This window comes from Theropithecus gelada, chromosome 9 (genome assembly GCF_003255815.1).
Source record: "Theropithecus gelada isolate Dixy chromosome 9, Tgel_1.0, whole genome shotgun sequence".
Lineage (NCBI taxonomy): Eukaryota > Metazoa > Chordata > Mammalia > Primates > Cercopithecidae > Theropithecus > Theropithecus gelada.
The window spans coordinates 7,067,392-7,089,670 of NC_037677.1; the positions used below are offsets into that span (position 1 = coordinate 7,067,392).

At 42.6% G+C, this 22,279-nt stretch overlaps 1 protein-coding gene across 3 annotated transcripts in view; it reads right to left on the reverse strand.

The window, feature by feature from the left end:
- The window catches only part of SFMBT2 (Scm like with four mbt domains 2), a 255,402-nt gene that overhangs the window by 54,359 nt on the left and 178,764 nt on the right, over positions 1 to 22,279 (reverse strand). For 2 of the 3 annotated variants that reach the window (XM_025397758.1, XM_025397757.1), the window contains exons 10-11: positions 15,701 to 15,783; positions 8,533 to 8,659 (exon numbers count right to left, since the gene is read on the reverse strand). In XM_025397758.1, coding sequence (XP_025253543.1) covers positions 8,533 to 8,659; positions 15,701 to 15,783 — 210 coding nt within the window. The remainder of the gene's footprint in view (positions 1 to 8,532; positions 8,660 to 15,700; positions 15,784 to 22,279) is intronic. The other variant, XM_025397759.1, reaches the window with a different exon arrangement.

Here is a 22,279-nt window from a genome sequence, read left to right on the forward strand (position 1 = left end):
CCCCCAAAAAAAAAAAAAAAAAAAAAAAAAAAAAAATGGTACTTTTTGTCAGGCGCACGGGGAGGAGCAGAGCCCTGTGGAACGGTGCCCAGCACCAATAACCAAATCAGGAGGCTTGCAGACACGAGTGCTCCTTTTGGCTGGATCACAGGCTCCTGCAGGTGGCAAATGTGAAGAGAAAAGTGCTGCCTAATAATAATACCAGCAATCTCCATTTACTGAGCAACGACTACTACGAGCTAACCGTGACTCTTACACTCTATCGATGTTCATCCACTCGCCACCATCCTATGAGAGACTCTATCACTAGCTCTTTTATACAGCTGTACAAATAAAAAAGATTTTACACTCAGAAAGTGCCAAGTTCACACATCCTGGATGCATATGTGCCTACAGAGGATGGATTGCTGAGTGGCACGTTATGGAATTTAGTCTCTACTTGATAGCAAAGACTTGGAACCAAGCCAAATGCCCATCAGTGATAGACTGGATACAGAAACCGTGGCACATATACACCATGGAATACTATGCAGCCATAAAAAAGAATGAGTTCATGTCCTTTGCAGGGACATGGATGAAGCTGGAAACCATCATCCTCAGCAAACTAACACAGGAACAGAAAACCAAACACTGCATGTTCTCACTCATAAGTGGGAGTTGAACAATGAGAACACATGGACACAGGGAGGGGAACATCACACACTGGGGTCTGTCAGGGGGTAGGGGTAACGGAAGGGAGAGCATTAGGACAAATACTTAATACATGCGGGGCTTAAAACCTAGATGATGGGTTGACAGGTGCAGCAAACCACCATGGCACATGTATACCTATGTAACAAACCTGCACGTTCTGCACATGGATCCCAGAACTTAAAGTAAAATTAAAAAAAAAAAAAAAAAAAAAAAAGAAACACAGACCTACTGTGTATTCGGAGGAAGGCAATGCCTGTATTTTACAGAAATAACCTCAAAGCCCCGTGAAGAGGGCAGAGAGAGCAGGTAGGAGGCGCTGAAATCACAGAGCCAGGGAGGAGGGCCTGAGTGCAATGTGGGGGCCGGAAGAGGCCAGGCGGAGGCCTGGACTGAAGTGACTCATGGGTTGTGGGGGGCGGTGGGAGGGCAGGAATTACTGTAGAGTTTCTAACTTTGAGGACGCCGTGGCTTCCGACCTGGGTGAATAACGGCGTCATTGGTCAGGCAGGACGCTCACGGAGAAGAGCAGAGACGAGTTCTGCTGGTTCTGCTGGTTCTGCCGGTTCTGCCGGTTCTGCCAGTGAATTCTGTTCTGGAAACGCTGCTGCCACGTGGAGATGTTTTGCAGGGATGGAAAGGGAGTTGTGAGTGTGATGCCATGGGCGCGGGCGCTCAGATCCGCGTGTGATGCCACGGGCGCGGGCGCTCAGATCCGTGTGTGACGCCACGGGCGCGGGCGCTCAGATCCCTGTGTGATGCCACGGGCGCGGGCGCTTAGATCCGCGTGTGATGCCATGGGTGCGGGCGCTCAGATCCCTGTGTGATGCCATGGGCGCGGGCGCTCAGATCCCTGTGTGATGCCATGGGCGCAGGCGCTCAGATCCCTGTGTGATGCCATGGGCACAGGCGCTCAGATCCGTGTGCACAGCATGACCATCCGAAGCCACAGAGAAAGACAAGGCCCTGCTAGGCACAGACGGCTGAAAAACAGGACTGGGGGGACTCTAACCTCCACATCGGAGAAAAGCAGAGTGAAGGAGAGGCCAAGAAAAGTCATCTGGGGAGGAGCTGAGGGTGGGAAGGGAGCCCTGCCACCCCAGGACTTCGCAGAAGATGGAGGAGACAGAGGAGCAACCGAGGAAGGACAAGCACTGCCACGAGGAAAGGAGTGGGAATGTCCAGACACAGAAGTCACCAAGGGTGGTAGAAACATACTAAAAATAAAACATCACGAGTAAAAAGCAAGAAACAACCAACCAAAGCAGGAGATGGAGAATATACGCGATCCCTCTTAACAAAAGGTTGAGAAAACGTCCAGCATCTTCCGGCCACCACTCCTATGAACACAAGCCACTGTAGCAGGTGAAGAGAGGGCAGTGGCCCCGCCAGGTTGGGGAACTTCCCCTGCGGGTTGCTGTGCTGTGTCCCTGCCTTGGAGGCTGGGTACGAATGAAGCAAGTGGAGAAGGAAAGGCCAGTGTAACAGCATGAGTTCAGAGAACCATCCCACCTCCACCAACGGGCTAAGACCCAGTCAGATAAATGGGAAGACGCCACCAGACAATTCCAGAGTGATGCATTTCTTAAGATGGGCAAAGGAGAGATTAGATTTATTCCTGAGCTACCACTGCTTCTTGTGTTTAAATACCTATGAGGAAATTCTACAGACTTATGGGATCCCCACACTGCTCCCCAAACACACTTGCGGAAATCAGTAACCGCACACGTACCGGACCTGCCTTGCATGTAAGTGCTGTGCTTGTCAGTGTGGAATGTGAAGTTCATGGTACAAGGAGGCAATTCCTGAACTCCAAAATCTTACTGTCCAAAGCTGTACACAGCACAGATTCCTAGCTTGATACCTGTAGGGTGTGTTTTGTCATTATTTATTTTTTCCACCCATTCAAAGCACAAAAACACTAAACGCTGATTCCCTGCCTGTTTTAATTTATAACGGGGCTCCCCAATTCAAAACTGGGTTTTGTTATTCGCATTCTAAAGCTCTCTTCAACAATTTCTGCAGCGGTAATAACTGAAAGAGCGAAATAACTTAGAAGTAAGGAAGTCTGCTTGTCTTCCTAACTCTTGTGACATGAAAGGCATTTCTGCCTCAACTAAAAGGCTAAAATAGCACTGGGAAAGAGAGGGCTGATCACATTCCTTCTAAATAGAAGGAAAAGTGTATGAATCATGATGAGGACAAAAACAGAGAAAACAGGCTGGGCATGGTGGCTCACACCTGTAATCCCAGCACTTTGGGAGGCCAAGGTGGGCAGATCACTTGAGCCCAGGAGTTTGAGACCACCCTGGGCAACAGACTGGTACCCCCATCTCTACTAAAAACACAAAAGAAACTAGTCAGGTGTGGTGGCACGTGCCTGAAACCGCAGCTACTCAAGAGGCTGAGGTGGAAGGATCATTTGAAGAGTTTGAGGCTGCAGTGAGCTGTGATCGCACCACCACACTCCAGTCTGGACGACAGAGCAAGACCCTGCCTCAAAACAATACAAAAATATACAGAACATCTTCCAAGTGTTTCCTATGGTCTTGAACCTGTTTTAGGTGATCTCCATAGATTAATGAATGTTGCAATCAGGGGTTGTTTTATCCAACCAAGTACATGGGGGCTCCAGGGCACTGCTCTGCTCAACCAAGCACTGGAATCCCTCCCTAGGCAATCGGACCTGGGTTCACCTGCACGGCTCATACCCACGAAGGCAGGGCCCCGCAGAGGCAGCACAGAACCCTGCAGGGAGGAAAGTCTGCTGCAGGCACCAGAGGGCGGCTGGCCGATGTCTGACTCAACTTCATAGACGTATAAAGGGCCTGACCTGCTTCCCTCCTCCCTTCCTGCTCTGTTTGGCTTGAGGGTCTACTAGGGATGTCCCCCACCCCCACTCCATGAATCAAACACAACAGACAAACTCGCTGGGTGGTATAGACCCCCGTGGGGTTATCTGTTCATCCCAGTCACCAGGAGCAGCTCAGTGCCTAAGACTTGAGCACATTCCAGGGAACCAGGTCCATCACAGTCTCTCTCTGGCTCCTGAGAATTTCCTCTTCATTCTCTCTACTGGTAAATTCTTCCTGGAAACTCTGCTAACTGCTTTAATGCAAACTAAGCCCCTGTCATAAGTAATACCATGATTGCCATTTTAGAAATGGGGAAACCAGGGCTTAAGTAATGTGCTCAAGTCCACAGGGCCACCAGGGGCCTGCGTTCACATCTGGCACCGCCTGGCTCCAAATCGCCATGACTGCAGCTGACCCCGCTCCCATCGCAGACCCCAGATCATGGTGACTGATATGGTTTGGTGTGTCCCCACCCAAATCTCACCTTGAATTACAGCTCCCCAAATTCCCATGTGGTGTGGGAGGGGCCTGCTGGGAGATCACTGAATCATGGGGGCAGCCCGCCCATACTGATCTTGTGGTAGTGAATAAGTCTCATAAGATCTGATGGTTTTAGAAGGGGTTTCCCTTTTCGCTTGGCCTCATTCTCTCCTGCCGCCGCCATGTAAGACGTGATTTTCAGCTTCTGCCATCATTGTGAGGCCTGTCCAGCCAAGTGGAACTGTGACTCCATTAAATCTATTTTTCTCACCAGTCTTGAGTATGTCTTTATCAGCAGCATGAAAACGGACTAATACAGTGACTCATGTGACTACCGAGCGAGCCTGCTGTCCCTCCTCACCAGTGCCCCAGCTGGCTAGTGCCCCGTTTGCTTCTAAAAGTCTCCTCATTTAAGCAAAGTTTGTGGCCACCATCCCCACACATCTTGTAGCCTCTGATGAGGGCCTCAGTGTCAAAATTCCTGCCACTTCCTATGCCTCCTCAGCTGGGATCTCCATCCGTATCTTAAAATGCAACTGTCGCTCTTCAAAACTGTCTCCTTCCAAACCTGTTCTTCCTCCTCTGTGTCCCTAGTCCTTTTAATGTGTCCCTGGGGACACTTCCAAGGAAGCCAAGGAAGCAGGACCAGCCCCTCTATCAACTAACTCTTCAGTCCTCCATTAACCACAAGCCACCTACATCTTAATATTCTTGCCAATAGGTGGCCAGGTCTATGAGGACCAAAAAGACAGGATGGCAAATTATGATGAAAGTAGATAAACATAAAGCATTACGATTGATAATAAATCTTGTAAAAGGCCATTTTCAGATAAATCCAGCGTGATTTGACTCATGTGAGGTACCTGAAGTCATCATCAACTTCATAGAGACCGGAAGGAGGATGGTGCTGGTCAGCGGCTAAGGAGGGGAGGCAGACTTTAATGGGGAGAGAGTTTCAGTTTTGCAAGATTAAAAATGTTCCAGAGATGGATGGTGGTGATGGGTATATAACAGGGCAAATAGACTTTAGGCCACTGAACTGCATAATTTACAATGACTGAAGTGGTTAATTTGATGTTACATATATTTTAAAACCATTTTTAAAGATGAAATTTTTTTTCAATAAAATATCTCAATGAAACCACCCAAAAGTTCTTGTCAATCTGTTGCATTACTTGCTAAACATGAGCTAGAAATCTACCAGGTCTCATTTGAAGTGCAACGTAAGTGGTGCACGTATATATATTTAGCCAGGTGTCCAGGAAAAATAATTCTGAGAAAGAAGACTCCAAAAACGACGCTAAGGAAGACGACGCAGGCATGCGAACCTTCTTCTGGGCTAAAGAGCTAGGACAGCACACAGAACTGCTGGACCAATGTATTTGTCCCATTAAAAAAAGGACCGGAAATGAATAGAAAGTCACTTAGTTTGTGGAAAAGCAGAGCTGTGAGTGTGGGAGCCAGTGTGTGCAGCCACAATACTGGAGACCTAAGACTGAAAGTAACTTGTATTATATGAACAATATTCACAGTTACAGGCATGATGACCTGCAGCAGAACACTGACCTAGGAGAAGGCACGGCCTCCTTTCTGGAACACTGGTCCCATCATCATCAATCATCCTTGCTAACTACCCGTGGTTTCTGAGAGCTTAAGATTCTTTTCAAATATGCACTTAAAATGATATTACATTAATCTCATATATTTTATTCATTGCTCCCTCTTCAACAACAGCCCCTTTAGAGACATGCAAAGAATGAATCAACTTCAAGGGAAGTCAGATATTAACTAGAAAGAATCATTTTAATTACCTAAAAGTGGTCAATCAGTCTAGTGTTGAAAAGACTTCAAATCAATTTAATGCATGAAAATAACGAATAAAATTGCTACAAAGTACTTTATAAATTTAAAGTGTCAAATAAATGGCCTATAATCGGAATAATCATCATTAGATAAAAAAATCTAACAGCCACAAAGTGACCATGATGAATCTCCATCATTTTATCCCCAACATGGAGGAAAGGAAACATCAGATAGATAAAACTGAAATAACGAGAGCTAAGTGCCATTAAGCTGTCACTTTGAAAGGTCGGTGCTCAGTAAGAGCCAAAATCAAAACCGAAACCAAAACAATTCAAGCAAGACCCAGGAAACTGACTGGAATTTTACTTTATTTGTATGCCATATCTTTTGTAAGTGATGAAAAAGATGTATGATTTTGAGTAATAACTACAGGTAATATCCTATGCAACAGACAATACTCAACAGACTGTTTACAAACCCTTCTTTTTTTTTTTTTTTTTTTTTTTTTTTTGAGACAGAGTCTGGCTCTGTCGCCCAGGCTGGGATGCAGCGGCACAATCTCGGCTCACCGCAAGCTCCGCCTCCCGGGTTCGCACCATTCTGCTGCCTCAGCCTCCCGAGTAGCTGGGACTACAGGCGCTCGCCACCACGCCCGGCTAATTTTTTTTTGTATTTTTAGTAAAGACGGGGTTTCACCGTGTTAGCCAGGATGGTCTCGATCTCCCAACCTCGTGGTCCACCCGCCTCGGCCTCCCAAAGTGTTGGGATTACAGGTGTGAGCCACCGCACCTGGCTACAAACACTTTTTAGAACAGCGAATCAGGTCTGGAAAAACGTTCAATGTATATTTTCTGATGTGTTTCCTAACACTAACTAGTTTCCATTACTACCCAGTGAAAACACGCCGGGGAATAAGGAAAAGATCTGACATGAGCTGACTTCTATTTCTTTGTGAGAAAATCAAAAATCTGTATTCAAAGAGAACAGGCCAAAGAAGAAAACACTGCCCAAAATATTACAGATACACTAAATGTTGTCCATCACTCTTTTTTAAGACGTGGGAAGCCGTAGGGTCTGGTGAATGAAGCAACAGAGAAAATGTCAAGAGCAATGGAACTGAACCTCAGGCGGATCTTAATGGCTTAGCTAGCTTCTCCACCTATAAAAATCAGGGCACTCTTACTGCTGTTTGTGTTAGGTAATTAACAGCCATAAAGCATGAGGAAAGTAGAAACTGCTCAATCAATAATGACTGCCAAAGAATTTTAACCATAATGTGCTAAGTAATAAGGATAAAACATGGGCTTTTAACTTGAACATTTTTGTTTTCAAATTAATAATGCAAACAAGAGTCCGATCTCATGAAGATGGTTCAGCATAGTGTTACATAGCAAGTTAAATTTAGTCATTACGAAGTACAGAAGGAATCTTGCTTCTCCAAGAGCGGTTCACCCAACTCTAGGTGGAGCTGTGAAAATAAAGCCATGTTCTACTCTTGTAAGCTACAGACGTGTTACCACGTTGCCTGTGTCTACACTTTCGTTAACTCCAGACAGAGGTCGTTCTACTCGAAAACCCACTAAGCAATCAACTTCTTGGGACTCTCCATGTACTTCACATTGATTTTGGAACCCTAAACTTCAGTAACATTTTAAACAATTTTCTGGGAATTGGCAACACAATGATGTCAGCCACAAGGACTGCTTTCCACATTTCCAATTCCTTGTACTACAATATGTATCAGATTATAGGCCTAAGACCTTGGCAGGCATTTTATAGATTCATAGTGAGGAAATAAAAATGGAGATCTTAGTATCAATTCTATGATTTTCCTTCTAAACTTTTTATTCCAAGCGTGATATTGAGTAAGTCGTAAGATTTAAAGTATGAACTAGGAGAGCTAACTTAAACTATGAACTAGGAGAGCTAACTTTGTTTTACTATTCATATCTATTCATTTTTGCATATATACCTGAAACAACTACTGAGTATTATGAAATCCTACGAAAAAAAAATCCAAAGAATTATAAATCACAGAAAGATGGGAAAGCCTTGGAGATCAAATCCATTGTAATTATTTCTCACTGAAAACACACTACCTGCAAAATATGGTTTTCTACTTAAATATAAAGTCTGATCAGGATTCTGTTCACAAAATGCAGCATTCTGTGAATTTTCTTATACCTGTAAATATGCTATAGCTATAAAGGGTAGTTTCAACATCACTGAACAAAGAAGCCTAAATTCTGTTTATTAGACATTTGGGGAGAAAGTCATCCTCCAGGTACTATTTTGAGGAGGAACTGAACATCTACATCAAATTAAAGGATATTACTACATTAAAATACAAATGTACAATTTTGTCCTCATAATAACCAAGACCTGGAATCCCGGTTTTAGTGACTCACATTAATTTAATTGTGACATTTGCTTTTCTAATCATAGATGTAAAAAGACCACTGTGTTCCAAACATAATTATCTTGCCAGCATCTCATTGCATGAAATTATTAGTTAAGATGAGAGCCTCTGAATAAATTCATATTTGATTAGTTTCACTTATTTAAGAACCCGGAATAATTTAAGATCTGTTTAAATGAAAGAGAACTAAGGCGCCTTCTGAGAAGGGCTGCATTCCTCCACACGTTGCCATTTCGACAAACTCTACAATCCCCCCAGCGACTGCTACCCCCAGCGAGTACGTACCTTCCAGGTGAAGCCACATCAGCCGCCCCTTCACACTCACAACGGAGGCCACACACAGTTCTCCTGGATTCCTGGGGTTCACAGCTTCAAGTTTCATGTTCTTTGTGAAACCTCGACTGAATGATGTCTGCAAGAGAAATGGGACCAACACTGAACCAGTGCTGACGCAGCAGGACAAAGCTGGGCAGATGAAGAAAGAGAAAGAAATGCGTGCACATGCATCTCACATCAACAAGACAGGCTCACGTACGTGTTTGTCCTTCCCACCGTTCATGAAGAACCAGGTGGTCTTCATTTTTGTTTCCCAGAAATTAGAACGATGCCTAGCACATAGTAGGTGCCTAATAATATTTGTTAAACGAGTGAGAGTATGAATTCATTCTCCTTCCAGTTCCATATGCACCCTTCCTTCTATGGGATCACTGAAGTACACACCATTTCCTCCACCTTCCTATACCCATTGATAACTGTTCAAGTGGGTACACGGAGTTTCCATCTGGCATCATTTTCCTTTAAAGGAAATAGGAAGAATATCCTTTAGAAATTTTCATAGTAAAAGGCTGGGTGCGGTGGCTCACACCCGTAATCCCAGCACTTTAGGAGGCTGAGGCAGGTGGATCACTTGAGGTCAGGAGTTCAAGACCAGTCTGGCTAACATGATGAAACTCCAACTTTACTAAAATACAAAAATTAGCTGAGCATGGTGGCACACGCCTGTAATCCCAGCTACTCAGGAGGGTGAGGCAGGAGACTCACTTGAACCTGGGAGGCAGAGGTTGCAGTGAGCTGAGATCTCGCCACTGCACTCCAGCCTGGGCAACAGAGTGAGACCCCGTCTCAAACAGGAAAAAAAAAAAAAAAAGATTTTTTCGTAATAGTGTAGGTCTTTTTGATGATGAATTCTTGTGATTTTACTTGAAATTATCTTTATTTTCCTCTGTTCTTTTTGTTCATTGCTAATTTTGTTTATCGCTATTATTTATTGCTTTTTGTTTATTATTATCTTTTTAAGATTACTTTAAACATTTTTACATAGAGTAAAATTCAGTCTTTTGGGTATACTGTTCTCTGAGTGCAGGGCTGTGAGACCAGCGCATTTCATTATGCAGCTATAACCACAATCAACACACAGAACCATTCCTTCACCCCCAAAATACCCTTGCACTGGGGTCCTTTGGTAATCAGTCCCTCCAAAGCACTCAATTCCTGGCAAACACCAATCTGTTTTCTGTTCTTATAATTTTCTTTATATTTCTTTATATTCTCATTATGAGAAAATTTTCCTTTATATCTACAGTTCTTAAACTTTAGGATCAGAATCCCCATTTTATTCTGTAAGTCATGTAAATGGACTCACACTATCTTGTAGTCTTTTGAGTCTGGCTTCTTTCACTTAGCATAATACACTGAGATTCATCCATGCTATTACATGAAATGGAAGTTTGTCCTGCTCTCTTGCTGAGTAGTTTGTACAGATGCACTGTAGCTTATCTATCCACTTACCAGTTAAAGGACATTTGAGTTGTTTTCAGTGATTGTGATTAAATCTGCTGTAAACATTCTGGTACAACTTTTCATCTAAACGTAAGTACATTAATCTGCTCAGGTTGCTGTGGCAAAATACCACAGACTGTGAAGTTTAAGCAACAAAAATTTATTTTCTCATGCTCCTGGAGGCTGGAAGTCAGAGATCAGGGTGACAGCAGGGCTGGCTTCTTTGGAGGCCTCTCTCCTTGACTTGCAGATGTTGTCTTCTCCCTGTGTCCTCATGTGGTCATGCCTCTGTGTGTATTGAGCAGTTTCTACTTTCAGCATGCTTTATGGCTGTTAATTACCTAACACAAACAGCAGTAAGAGTGTCCTGATTTTTATAGGTGGAGAAACTAGCCAAGCCATTAAGATCTGCCTGGGATTCAATCCCCATCTTCTTCATCTTCTTTTTTTTTTTTTTTTTTTTTTTTTTTTTTTAGACAGGGTCTCATTTTGTCACCCAGGCTTGAGTACAGTGGCATGATCTCGGCTCACTGCAACCTCTGCCTCCTGGGTTCAAGCCATTATCCTGCCTCAGCATCCTGAGTAGATGGGACTATAGGAATGCCCCACCACGCCCAACTAATTTTTTTTTGTATTTTTAGTAGAGCTGGGATTTCACCATGTTGGCCAGGCTGATCTTGAACTTCTGATATCAAGTGATCTGCCCACCTCGGCCTCCCAAAGTGCTGGGATTACAGGTGTGAACCACTGAGCCTGGCTCCCTCTTTTCTTATGAGGACATCAGTCACACTGGATGAGGGTCTACCCATAGGACCTCATTTTATTTTAATAACTTCTTTAAAAACTGTATCTCCAAAGATACTCACATGCTGAGGGATTGAGGGTTATGATTTGAACATATGAATTTGGGGGAGGCACAATTCAACCCACGCCATTAAGTTTGCCTTTCTCTAGAGATGGGGCTGCTAGACCATATAGTAAATGAATGTTTAACTTTCTAAGAAGCTGCCAAAATGCTTGCCAAAGTTACTACAGCATTTTGCATTCCTATGACCAGTGTATGAGAGTTTTAGTTGCTACACATCCTCATCAGCACCTGGTATTGCCAGTTTTTCCAAATCCAGCCATTGTAATAGGTATCTAGCGGTGTCTCATGGTGGTATTAGCTTGCATTTGCCCTGCTGACTACTGATGCTGAGCATGCTTTCCCGTGTTTTTCTGTCATCCATACATCTTCTTTGGTGAAATGTCTTTTTTTATTCTTATTCAGCCACCTCTTCTGGGTCTTCAATTCTACATGATAATTGTCCCTCAGATCCTGAGATTCCATTTGTCCTTCATTTCCCTGTCCATCTTCTTCTGTTTTACAGACAAAATAATTTCTATCTTCAAGGTCATGGACTCTTTCCTCTATCTTCCCGATTAAGCTAATCCAATAAATTTGTTTATTTCAAATATTGTATTTTTGGGTTCTAGAATCTCTCTTTTTTACAGTTTCTACTTCTTCTCTGGGACTTCCTATATTTTCATTCATTAGAGAATATTTTCCTTTATATCTACAGTTCTTAAATTGTAGGATCAGAATCCTCTTGAAAATCTTTTAAAAATATAAATTTCTGGACTTCTCCCCAAAGTTTTGATTCAGTCGATTGGAGGTGGAGCCAGAGAATGTGTATTTCTGAAAAGTGCCCGGGTGATACTGAGGCTGCTGGTCTCAGGCCCAACCTTTAAGGACCACTGCTTTACATCACACTTAGTTATAATAGGGGCTTGAAAATACTTGTCTGCTAATTCCAACATCTGGGTCATGATGGGTTTAGTCTATGCTTGGCTTGGTCTATGCTGATTATCTTTTCTCTGATAATGAGGCTGATTTTCCCATTTCTTCTTTTCTATTGGGAATGAGGCTGATTTTCCCATTTGTCTTGAGCAATGTGGGAATTAAAGAGTGGATATTTTAAACGCTATGTTGTGGCTAGTCTGGATTATGTTATATTCCTATCAAGAATGTCGACTTTTCGTATTTTAGCAAGCTATCACCTTGGTTGGACTGAAACTACAGACTCTGTTTCTTGAGAAGCAGCTCAAATCTCAATTGAGTTCACCTCTCCCAGGCTGCTTGGAGTCTTCCTGGCACCTACATGATTCAGGGATCACCACAAAAACCTAGACAGAATTTACACATAGAATCTGAGGTTCCCAATCCTGGTTTTCCACTGTCTGAGTCTCCCCTCACTTTCCAGGATCTGTGGTTGCCCAAATTTTGTAATGTGGTTCATCAGGCCAGAGAGACCATTAATTTTATATCACTCTCTAAGTTATCCCACATGTTGTCAACTGTGGCTGCCCTCAGGCTAAAAGTCTGAAAAAAATGGGACAATTCCCCCATGCTGTTCCCTTCCTCCAGTCTCCTGTATTCCTGCCTGCTTTTGTTCACGTTCCACTACCCTTAAATAGTCGTTTTTGGTCCTGTGTCCAGACCTTAGAGCTGCTCTACATGCAGAAGGGTCAGTTCAGTATGAGCTTACTCAGCCAATACTGAAAATATTATTTTAAAATAAACATAAAATTTTCCCAAATTGCCAACTACTATAAATTATCATCAGCCATGTTACAACACTATAGGTCTATACACTTATGGATACTGAGATAAACAGGTTCCTATAAGGAACAGAGACTACTTCTTTTTCTGACTTATGGAAAGAAATCAAGGTAATTCACATTTACATGTCTTTTTCTAAAACTTAATTTGAAAAATACAATTATATCTTTATGTAACCTGAAAAAAAGTGATCCAATGCATGTTAAGAAATCAACTGGCTCCATGCCTTTACGTTTCTTTGGAAATAGGAAGCAAAGATCTTCTAGGTGGGTTATTTGTTTCTGTAAGTTACCTGGTCTCACCCACAGCTATTATGGATTGAACTTCCTTCTGAAAATATAATTCCGTCGGCCGCTTGAAAAACCTCTAAGTAAGTTAAAATGCATTTATCCTTCTTAACAAGGGAAAGCTACAACCACATAACCTATTTTCATTTCAATCCACCACTTGAGGGTAATTTATAAAGGATCAATAGCAAAACTGTTACCTGTGAGTTTATTTACCAAGCATTTTACTGTGTCGATCCCTTTCATAACAGCCTCTGTTAAACATCCCTGGGGAAATGTCTTCCGCATATCCAATTCCACACTAGCTCTCCTCTAATACACAGGAGATGTGTGATTAAAAAATGAAGTCGTAACATGCATTCCATTAAAAAGCACTCGTAGCAAGCTAACAAACTCAGCAAAGCACCGCCAATGCAGTGCATACGTCAACAATCCTCTCTATTACATAAATGGAGTGCCAGAAATGAAGGCATTCCTAAGGAACATGCCTGCAGATTCATCCAAACAGAGAGCAACTTGGTGGCCAAATCCTGAAAGCTCAGAAGCCACCTGGGAATGTGGTGACTTACTCTACCACTCAAAGCCATGTGGACAACTCCTGGCTGCGAATGGGAACACAGGACTGATAGAAAGAAGCTTTAGTGGGACTATGTTGCCATAGAAGAAATCACTCTTTAAATATAGAATGAAAGAGAGAGAGAAGGATTTTCTTCCAAAAGTTAATGATTCGGGGAAAGAATATTTCTCTTTATACCTTGTCAGGTACAAAGCACAATCTCAAAAGGGTTTTAGGGTGCTATAAGATGTTTCTGCGACCCTAAATGAAAGCAGACAAGCCAGCAGATTCTGTGACTGCGACATCAATATGATGAGAAGTCAAGACAGCACAGGACATCAAAGCTTTCAGAGTTAACCAGCTGCAGTCCTCATGGGGGCATGGTTATGCAGCCAGCCCTGTCACCTAAATACACACCACTCGGTTCTTCAAGATACGGAGAAACTGCTCTTGTGCAAAGGCAACATCATTTGGTGGCAATCCTGGGGAGAGCCAGGACTGGGAACCACAAATGGGAACCACAAATTCTATGTGTAAATTCTGCCTAGATTTTTTTACTGTTCCCTGGATCATGCAGGTGCCAGGCAGACTCCAAGCAGCCTAGATAAGGGGAGAACTCAGCTGAGATTTGAGCTGCTTCTCAAGGTCGTTCAATCACAGAAGGATCCTTGATTTCCAACCTTGCTGCTGACGTGCTTCTGTATTTACAGGTACCAACTGACCCAATCATCAACGTACTGAACCCTACAAACTCTGATGTTGACTTCAGCTCACTTTTGAACTCCCTATTCAGCCACCCCTTTCTCACTTCATTTTTCATATCGTTATGTCTAGAGCGCAAAGACAGGTGCAGCAGCAATGAACCGGCAAGCTCCAGGAGCACATGCTCAGCAAACAAGTCTCTGACCAGCCAGGGCTGTGCACTGTCGTTACAGACCTCAATTAAGAGGAGACTATCCTCTTTTTGTCTTAACATAAATTAACTCTCCTAACTAAAAGCGCATTGAACACAGTAGACTATACATTTAAGCCTAATTCTTAAAACAGAGATAATTGATATCTCTACTCATAGTTCCTAGGGTTGAAGAATTATTGATAATTTTGTAAACTACAGTCACGTACTGCATGGTGACGTTTCGGTCAATGACGAACTGCGTATACAATGGTGGTCCCATGTGATTATATGGTTGTACCACGTAACCTAGGCTATGCGGTATAAGCTATACCATCCAGGCCGTGGATGAATCTCAAAGCTGTATGTAGCACAGGCTATACCATCTAGGCCTGTGTAGGTACAAGGTACACTCTATGACATTCACACAACAATGAAGCGGACTGATGATGCACTTCTCAGAACATACCCCCATCATTAAGCAATGCATGACTGTAGTTTATAAAATGACCTCCAATACCTCTGTAAGTATACGCACGTGCACAAACACTCATTGCTACTTTATGCAAAAATCCTATTACTATGTTCCAATAAGCTCTGTATGAACCAGGTAGTTGCTTAAAGTTAGCAAAGCACAGAAGTCACTAGCACCTTACTGGACATCAAAGAAAGCATTAAAGCCATCAAAATAAGTAAGACTGCATTTTAAGACTAGGCCTCAGGAGCAAACAATCTCCTATCAGTGGGCTCATGGATAAGATGCTACACAGCAAGTGTTCCTCTAACAGGGACACAGATGGCCAGCTGTCCACCAAAATGTGTCCTCTTCGCTCCAGAGTCCAGAATCACAGCTGGGCAGCAAGCCCAGGCAGGACCCACTTACTGGCCTCACCTGTGACATGGTGCAGCTAAGCAATGAGCTCCCATCAGTAGAAAGCAAACAGCAGTAACATACACTGCTATCAGGCTGCAGTATTTAGAACTAGTGATACCTTCTTCTTCATCTCTTTTCCTTCTGCCGGCTAGGTTACTCACCAAGGTGAGAACCACCTATTAATCAGGAAAACCCTGGACTCTTCCGTAAGTGAGACTTGGCCATCACCTTTTAGCACGTTCCAGCAACTGTGCATTTACTAGTCAATTTGTTAGCACAGACCGCATCACCCTAGCAAATACACAACCTGAAAGCAGAGCTTTCCAAAAACTACAGACATTTTGTAGTTCTCCAGTGCACAGTAATACTCCAACCTTGCTTCATCAATACAAAGCAAGTTATAAAACTCATGGTAAACAAGATCTATGATTTTTAAAAATTAGGTAAGAGAGAAGCTTCTTACATTTCTGAAGCAGAAGGGAGGAGCTTCCTGCGCCCCATGCTGCTTGTGATAATCTGCCCAGTCGAAGTCCTGGCCAGAGTAACCTGGGAATGAAAAAACACAGAGAAAACAGCGTACATTAAGCAAAATTCCAGACAGATGAGCAAAATCAGAAGGGGTGTAAGTTTAGGCCCCCGAAAGATAATGTCCTTTGATGCCTAACAGCACTTCAGATTCCATAAGCTCAGATGAAATATTTTGGATAAATTAAAGTACTAAACACAGGTAAACCATCGTTACCATAACATGGTATCTGAAGCCAGGTGAGGAAGGGTGGAACTTACCTATGGCGGCGCCAGCCAGTGGGGGAATTTGCCATAAGGGGGAATTGCTGAGCCGGGATATGACATAAAACACACTCTCACCACTCACTGTGCAGAAATAGACAATGACATCTCCCTTATGGGAAGCCTGAGTTCATGGGAGCTTACTTTTCAGTGTCTTTATGGAAAACATGAGATTTTACTGGGCGGGGCGGGGGGAACAGTACCAGGGACGACTTTTTAAAAAGTAACAGAAGATAGAGAAGAGAGCAATAAAGAGTAGAGGGTTTGGAGAGAAAGCTCCCAGAGAAATGAGGGAAGGGGAGGAAGGCAAACATTGCCCTGACTTGCTAAGACTGAAGGAACATGAGAATTGCGGGACGCAGCCCTCTGCTGCAAAGCTCTGGGGGCAGTTTGGATATACTGAGAGAGGCATCTGAACAACAACTCTTCATATACATTGAATGTAACCAAATACAGATCCTACTAAAGTGGCTTTTTTCTTTCTTTCTTTATAGTCACTTCATTTTGTAGCAGGGGTGGAAGATGCAACTACATAAATGTCCATCCTGACCATGGCAAGACAGGAGAAAAGGTGAGAGAAGAGAGGCCTGAATTATACCTAAGAAAGGCATAACCCAGGGAGGAAAATGCCTCTTAATGGGAGTCTCATCGGCACAAAAACAAACCAATGGACAGGCAAGGAAAAAGGAGTGAGGTGTCAAAACCTTCCTGTAAACAAGCAAAGGAAAAACACAGCCCAACTGTGATTCGCTGACGTGGGTAAATGCCCCTAGTATCTTCATTGACAGTGTTCTCTGTTGGCTGAAATCTACATGAAGTAAATCTCTAAGGGATTTCTTATGTTTTTTAATCCAAATCCCCCAGTTTCTTTTCCCCATATTGTCACAGATTCTATGAGTGCAGATTCATTTATGATAAGGACTTTTAGTTACTAAGTCAGATGCAGAGAGACTATGGAAATTCTTTATTAAGGAAACTCAAGATACTGAAGATACTGATTGCCTCTACTTGTATTCCCAAGCAAAAAAATTGGAATTATTTTCATTAAGCAAGCTCAATATATCCTACTTTTTGTTTTTTGAGACAAAGTCTTGCTCTGTCGCCCAGGCTGGAGTGCAGTGGCATGATCTTGGCTCACTGCAACCTCTGCGTCCCAGGTTCAAGCAATTCTCCTGCCTCAGCTTCCTGAGTAGCTGGGACTACAGACGCCTGCCACCATGTCTGGCTAATTTTTATATTTTTCGTAGAGACAAGATTTCACTATATTGGCTGGGCTGGTCTCGAGCTCCTGACCTTGTGATCCACCCGCCTTGGCATCCCAAAGTGCTGAATTACAGACGTGAGCCACCCTGCCAAGCCCTATTTTTTTTTTTTTTTTTAAGATGGGAAGGGTGACAGTTAACCAAAAAAGCAGCAGCTGTGCTTCTCGGGTACCAGAGACCGACCCATGACCTTCCCATATCCCGTTGACCATCAGTGGCAGGTCCCCTTCTTTCTTAAGATAGCTGTTTCATTCTATAAAGACTGAAAATTCTTTCCAGCCACTTTCAAAGAAGCTCTTCGAGTTCTTCCACCTGCCCTTTCTCCCGCCCTTCTCTCCAAAGCTCTCCTCCAGCTAAATGGCTCTTGCCTCAGAGGTTTCTGGACAGGACCAAAGTCGACTTTCTTCTGAACCTTTTTAAACACAACAGAACACATCTCACAAACAAGGTAATGCAATGTGACTTTCTCTACAATTAAGAAAACCTTCCACTCTGAGTGTAGTTTCTCTGGAGCTGTCTGGATCAAAGCCTCGCATTACTGTAGAAGAATTAGCCTCAAGACACATCAAACGGAGAAGTTTCCTAATAGGACAAAGGGCCTGGAACTGGAGAAGAGGGTATCCAGGTTTAAGACCCAGCTCTCCCAGTAATGGGATGGAGCCAGGAAAAAGTAGAGTAAATCTTCTGTGCCCCACTTTCCTCATCCACAAATTCACAAATTAAAAAGAAAAGCAGCTGGGCGTGGTGGCTCACACCCGTAATCCCAGCACTTTGGGAGGCTGAGGCAGGTGGATCACGAGGCCAGGAGTTTGAGACCAGCCTGACCAACATCGTGAAACCTCGTCTCTACTACAAATACAAAAATTAGGCAGATGTGGTGGTGTGCGCCTGTAAACCCAGCTACTCAGGAGGCTGACGCTGGAGAATTGCTTGAACCCGGGAGGCAGAGGTTGATGTGAGCTGACATCACACCACTGCACTCCAACCTGGGCAACAGAGCAAGACTCTGTCTCTCAAAAAACGAAATAAAAATAAATAAAATAAAGTAAATAAAGAGAAAAGCTTTTAGATCCCTCTGCCGTTGCATTCTGATTCAGAGCCACCATTACTAATTATTTTACTGTTGCTACTAAGGATTTTTTCCCCCAACTCTCCGTGGTTAATTCCCTTCTCTGCTCCTAAAAGAAAAGTGTAATGTGACTGGATGATGAGCAGTTACCTAACAAGGCATTCCTCTAAGAAGACCTCACGACTCCATCCGTGAAGCTACATCTCTGTAACACAATGATCTCGTCTGTCTGGGGTTTTGGAAGATAGACTTTGTTAAAGTCAAGATCTCCTTCTGTTCCACTATCTCTTCCTGGACCTCTGCTATTTCCTGAGTTAATTTTAAGAGTGAAGAAAACTTGAAGAGATCACTGGGGTGGGGAGGAGGGAAATGAGAGGAAACTATATAGAAAAATAGCAAACCATTTTCTGATACAGTCTGGTATGTGGGTAATCTTTATGGTCCATATATGTTCAGATAAAACTTTCCAACCTGGAAGTCACCGCTATTCCCTACACAGAGACGTTAAGCTGGGCTTTCTATAATTAACTTCTAATGAGCTTCAACCCATTTTATAAAATGTCATGCCCCATGTTTTCTTGGACCTACATTCAAGCCTTCTAGCTATTCATCCAGTCCTCCACACTTTGTCTATGGAGAGCCATTTCTAATCTGATAATTTCTAGATAAAATCAAGTCTTGCTGGGTACGTCCTAAGCAACAGTTAATTATTCTGCCCCTAGAACATGCTCATTTCCTTGACATTCCAACAACTTAGACTCCTCCTTCCCCTCCTCCTCCTCTTCGGGACCTTTACTCACTTCATCCCTTCAAATTCTTCTCCTTTGGGCTGATAATGAGCTCTCTTTGTAAGGCAGTTTTGTGACAGCTCAGAAAATAACTGCGACATAAAAACAAATTGCTGTGGATGGTATAATAGAGATGACAGGGTCAATTATACTCATTAATCAACAAAGACAGAACAAGAAGTACTAAGGCTTAACTGTGGAAAGGAAAACATGTTTTAAACCTGGAGGGAGGGAGGAAAATAGCAGAGGGGAGAAGAAAATGAGAGGAAATAAAACCCCTTAGGCAATTAAAATTTGCAGCAAGCTTCCCTGAGAGACTGCTGAACCACAACCATTAGATTTATTTAAGCTTTTATTAGTGTTTATTCTGAACGAAGTTTCAACCCTTACAGGTCCAAAAGGGAAGAGGTTGATGACCCATTTCCCTTGGATACGTATTAATCGACATAAAACAGCTCTATTTGCACACATCATTATTGGCAGTGCCAGTGGACAATTCTTTGGAAAAACTATTTGGCATTAAAAAAACTCCTACCCTTTGACACAACCATTTCACTTCTGGGAACTTATCCCATAAAACTGACCCTAAAAGCCGAAAAAGGTGTTACGCAGGAAGACACTTACGGCATTATGATTAGTAACACTGGAGGGAAAAAAATGAAATAACTTTCTGTGCAGTAATAGAAAATGAGATGAGACTTTTCCAAGTCTGTGGAATGCCACGCAGGCATGAAACTGCATGTAGTTTTAAAAAATTCATAGAAATAATTGCTATGGCTTTAGATGAAAAGACTGCTATAAACATATACAGAATATTAGATTTATATAAAATACGCAAAGATGAAGACCAGAGAAAATGTACAAAGCCCCAATAATAAATATTACAATAATTGTTGGGTGGTGGAACTCTTGGCTACTTTCTTCTTTGACCTCTTTGTATTTTCCAAGTTTTCAATAACGATCACAAAATTATTTCATTAATAAAAAAGTATTTGAAAACACAGAATCTTTGCCCTATTTTAAATAATTAAGGCATGGTTGATCAATCCAGAGTCCACTCAGCACATGAAATACACCATGACTGCCTCCCCTCAGCCTTCCTCCAGCTTTGCCAGTAGAATCCTGATATCCAGTTCCTGGAGGAAGTGAATCGGGACAATCTTGAGACACTCATGGTGGCCATATGCCCTTTTCAGGAGGCTTAAGATGGGTAGGAGACGGGTTTACAGACAAAAATTCTCTCTCTAACAAAAGAGACATGCAGGAATAAAAACTCCTCTTCTATCCTGGGTGGCTATGGAAAAACATACACAATCTTAATAAAAAATAAAAATAGCAAAGGAATACCATGTTTGCTATCTATCTGGCTGGCAAAATGAAAAGCAACACTAAGAATCCACCATTCTAAAGGCTGTTAGGAAGCAGGTGCTTTTATGTGTCTGTGGTTGGAGTGTAACTTTAAAAACCACTGTAATGTCAATTTGGTAATGTGTCAAAATCCTCAGGCTCCAGCAACTACTGGGAGTAACAGACACACCGCCTGACGCCGATAACACAGTGAGGTAAAAGCAAGAATGGAGGGGCACTCAGAGAGTGAGAAAAGAAGGCTCTGAAGATCTCACCACTGCAGAGCAAACAGCTCCATAGAGAGATCTTCCTCACCCCAGAGAATGTTTACTCTATTAAACGTTAGAAGAGCATGAGTAAATAGCAAGCGTATTTAGTTTTCAGTTCCACCTTCCTTGGAAAGGAAAAGTGATACAATCATCTTCAAAGTCAGCAAATACCAGGACCCAGATATGTGCATAAATGTTGATGCCACAGAACATACATTCTAAGAACAGGTTCTCAGGCCTTTCCCAGAAAGTTTCACAACTCACAGAGCAGCACTTCGGGGCATTTTTGCAATGCCTTACTCTTCCGATTGGAAGCTGATCTTTCTCCTTTCAAGCCCAAGTTTTTAATGTTTTTGAGGCAACCAACATTCCTTGAACACCCACTAAAGCCAGGGGCTCTGTGGCATCACTTTAGGGGATGAATGTCCCATGGCCCAGGCAGGGAGGCAAGACTGCACAGACCTCAGTTGGCAGAACCAGTCCTGGGAGCCAGTCTGTCTATTCCAGAAAACAACTTTCTCAACGTTGCCTCCATCTGTTTCACAAAGGAGTTTCTGTACATTGCAGGCTTATAGGCAGGACAGCAAAATCACCAGCGACTGACTAAAGCATTTGTTCTTGTCCATGCTGTTTGCTAAAAACCTACAACTTCCCTCTTGAAATCTAGCTACCTCCACATTCTTGGGTGATATTCAATTTTAAGCCCTCCTTGATGCTGAGCTTTAAAAGTGACACTTTCATTCATTCCCAATTGAATTATTCTGTTTTTATGTTCATGCATGAAACAGTGCAGGGAAAAAAACAAAACAAACAAAACAAACAAACAAACAAAACCCAAAAAATAAGGAAGATAAACAAGTAAGACAAAAATATAAGCACTAGCCATACCACCTTCCTTATCTTTTAAAACGTTATGTTGAGAAATACTTAATCTTGATCATGGTATGACACTTTATACACTTCTCCGCTGAGGAAATGTTCCACATGTTATTTTGAATTGTAAACAAAATGTTAGGGGACACAGGTATGTGCCCAGGATGGGGTCTAACATATAAATATCAGCTGTCAATGGACAAAAACATCTTACATACCCTGAAGAATGAAGTGAATTTAGGGATAAACACAAAAGGCTCTTAGTTTTCAACAATCAGAAGTATTTTCAGATATTGAAAATGACCCAAAGAGTTTACTATCCCAACTCTTTTCGATCAAAAGTGACCTTTTTGCTCAAGAATGAATCAGAAAGCTAGAAATGAGACTTGCTTCCAAGTCCAGTAGCCAGGTGGGACAATCTGACAGTCTCCCTACAGATATTCAGATGAAACACATTTTTGAAAAATTACACAGCCCAAGTTAAAAGAAGAATCTCCACACACACACACACCAAAAAAACAAAAACAAAACAAAACAAAACCTGAAAGAGCCCTGAAAACCAGAGCTAAGCAGCCCAGCCCAGAGGGCAGAGGACAGCCTAGCTCAAGAGAGATGAGCAGGAGGACTCAAGGCTACTACCTACAT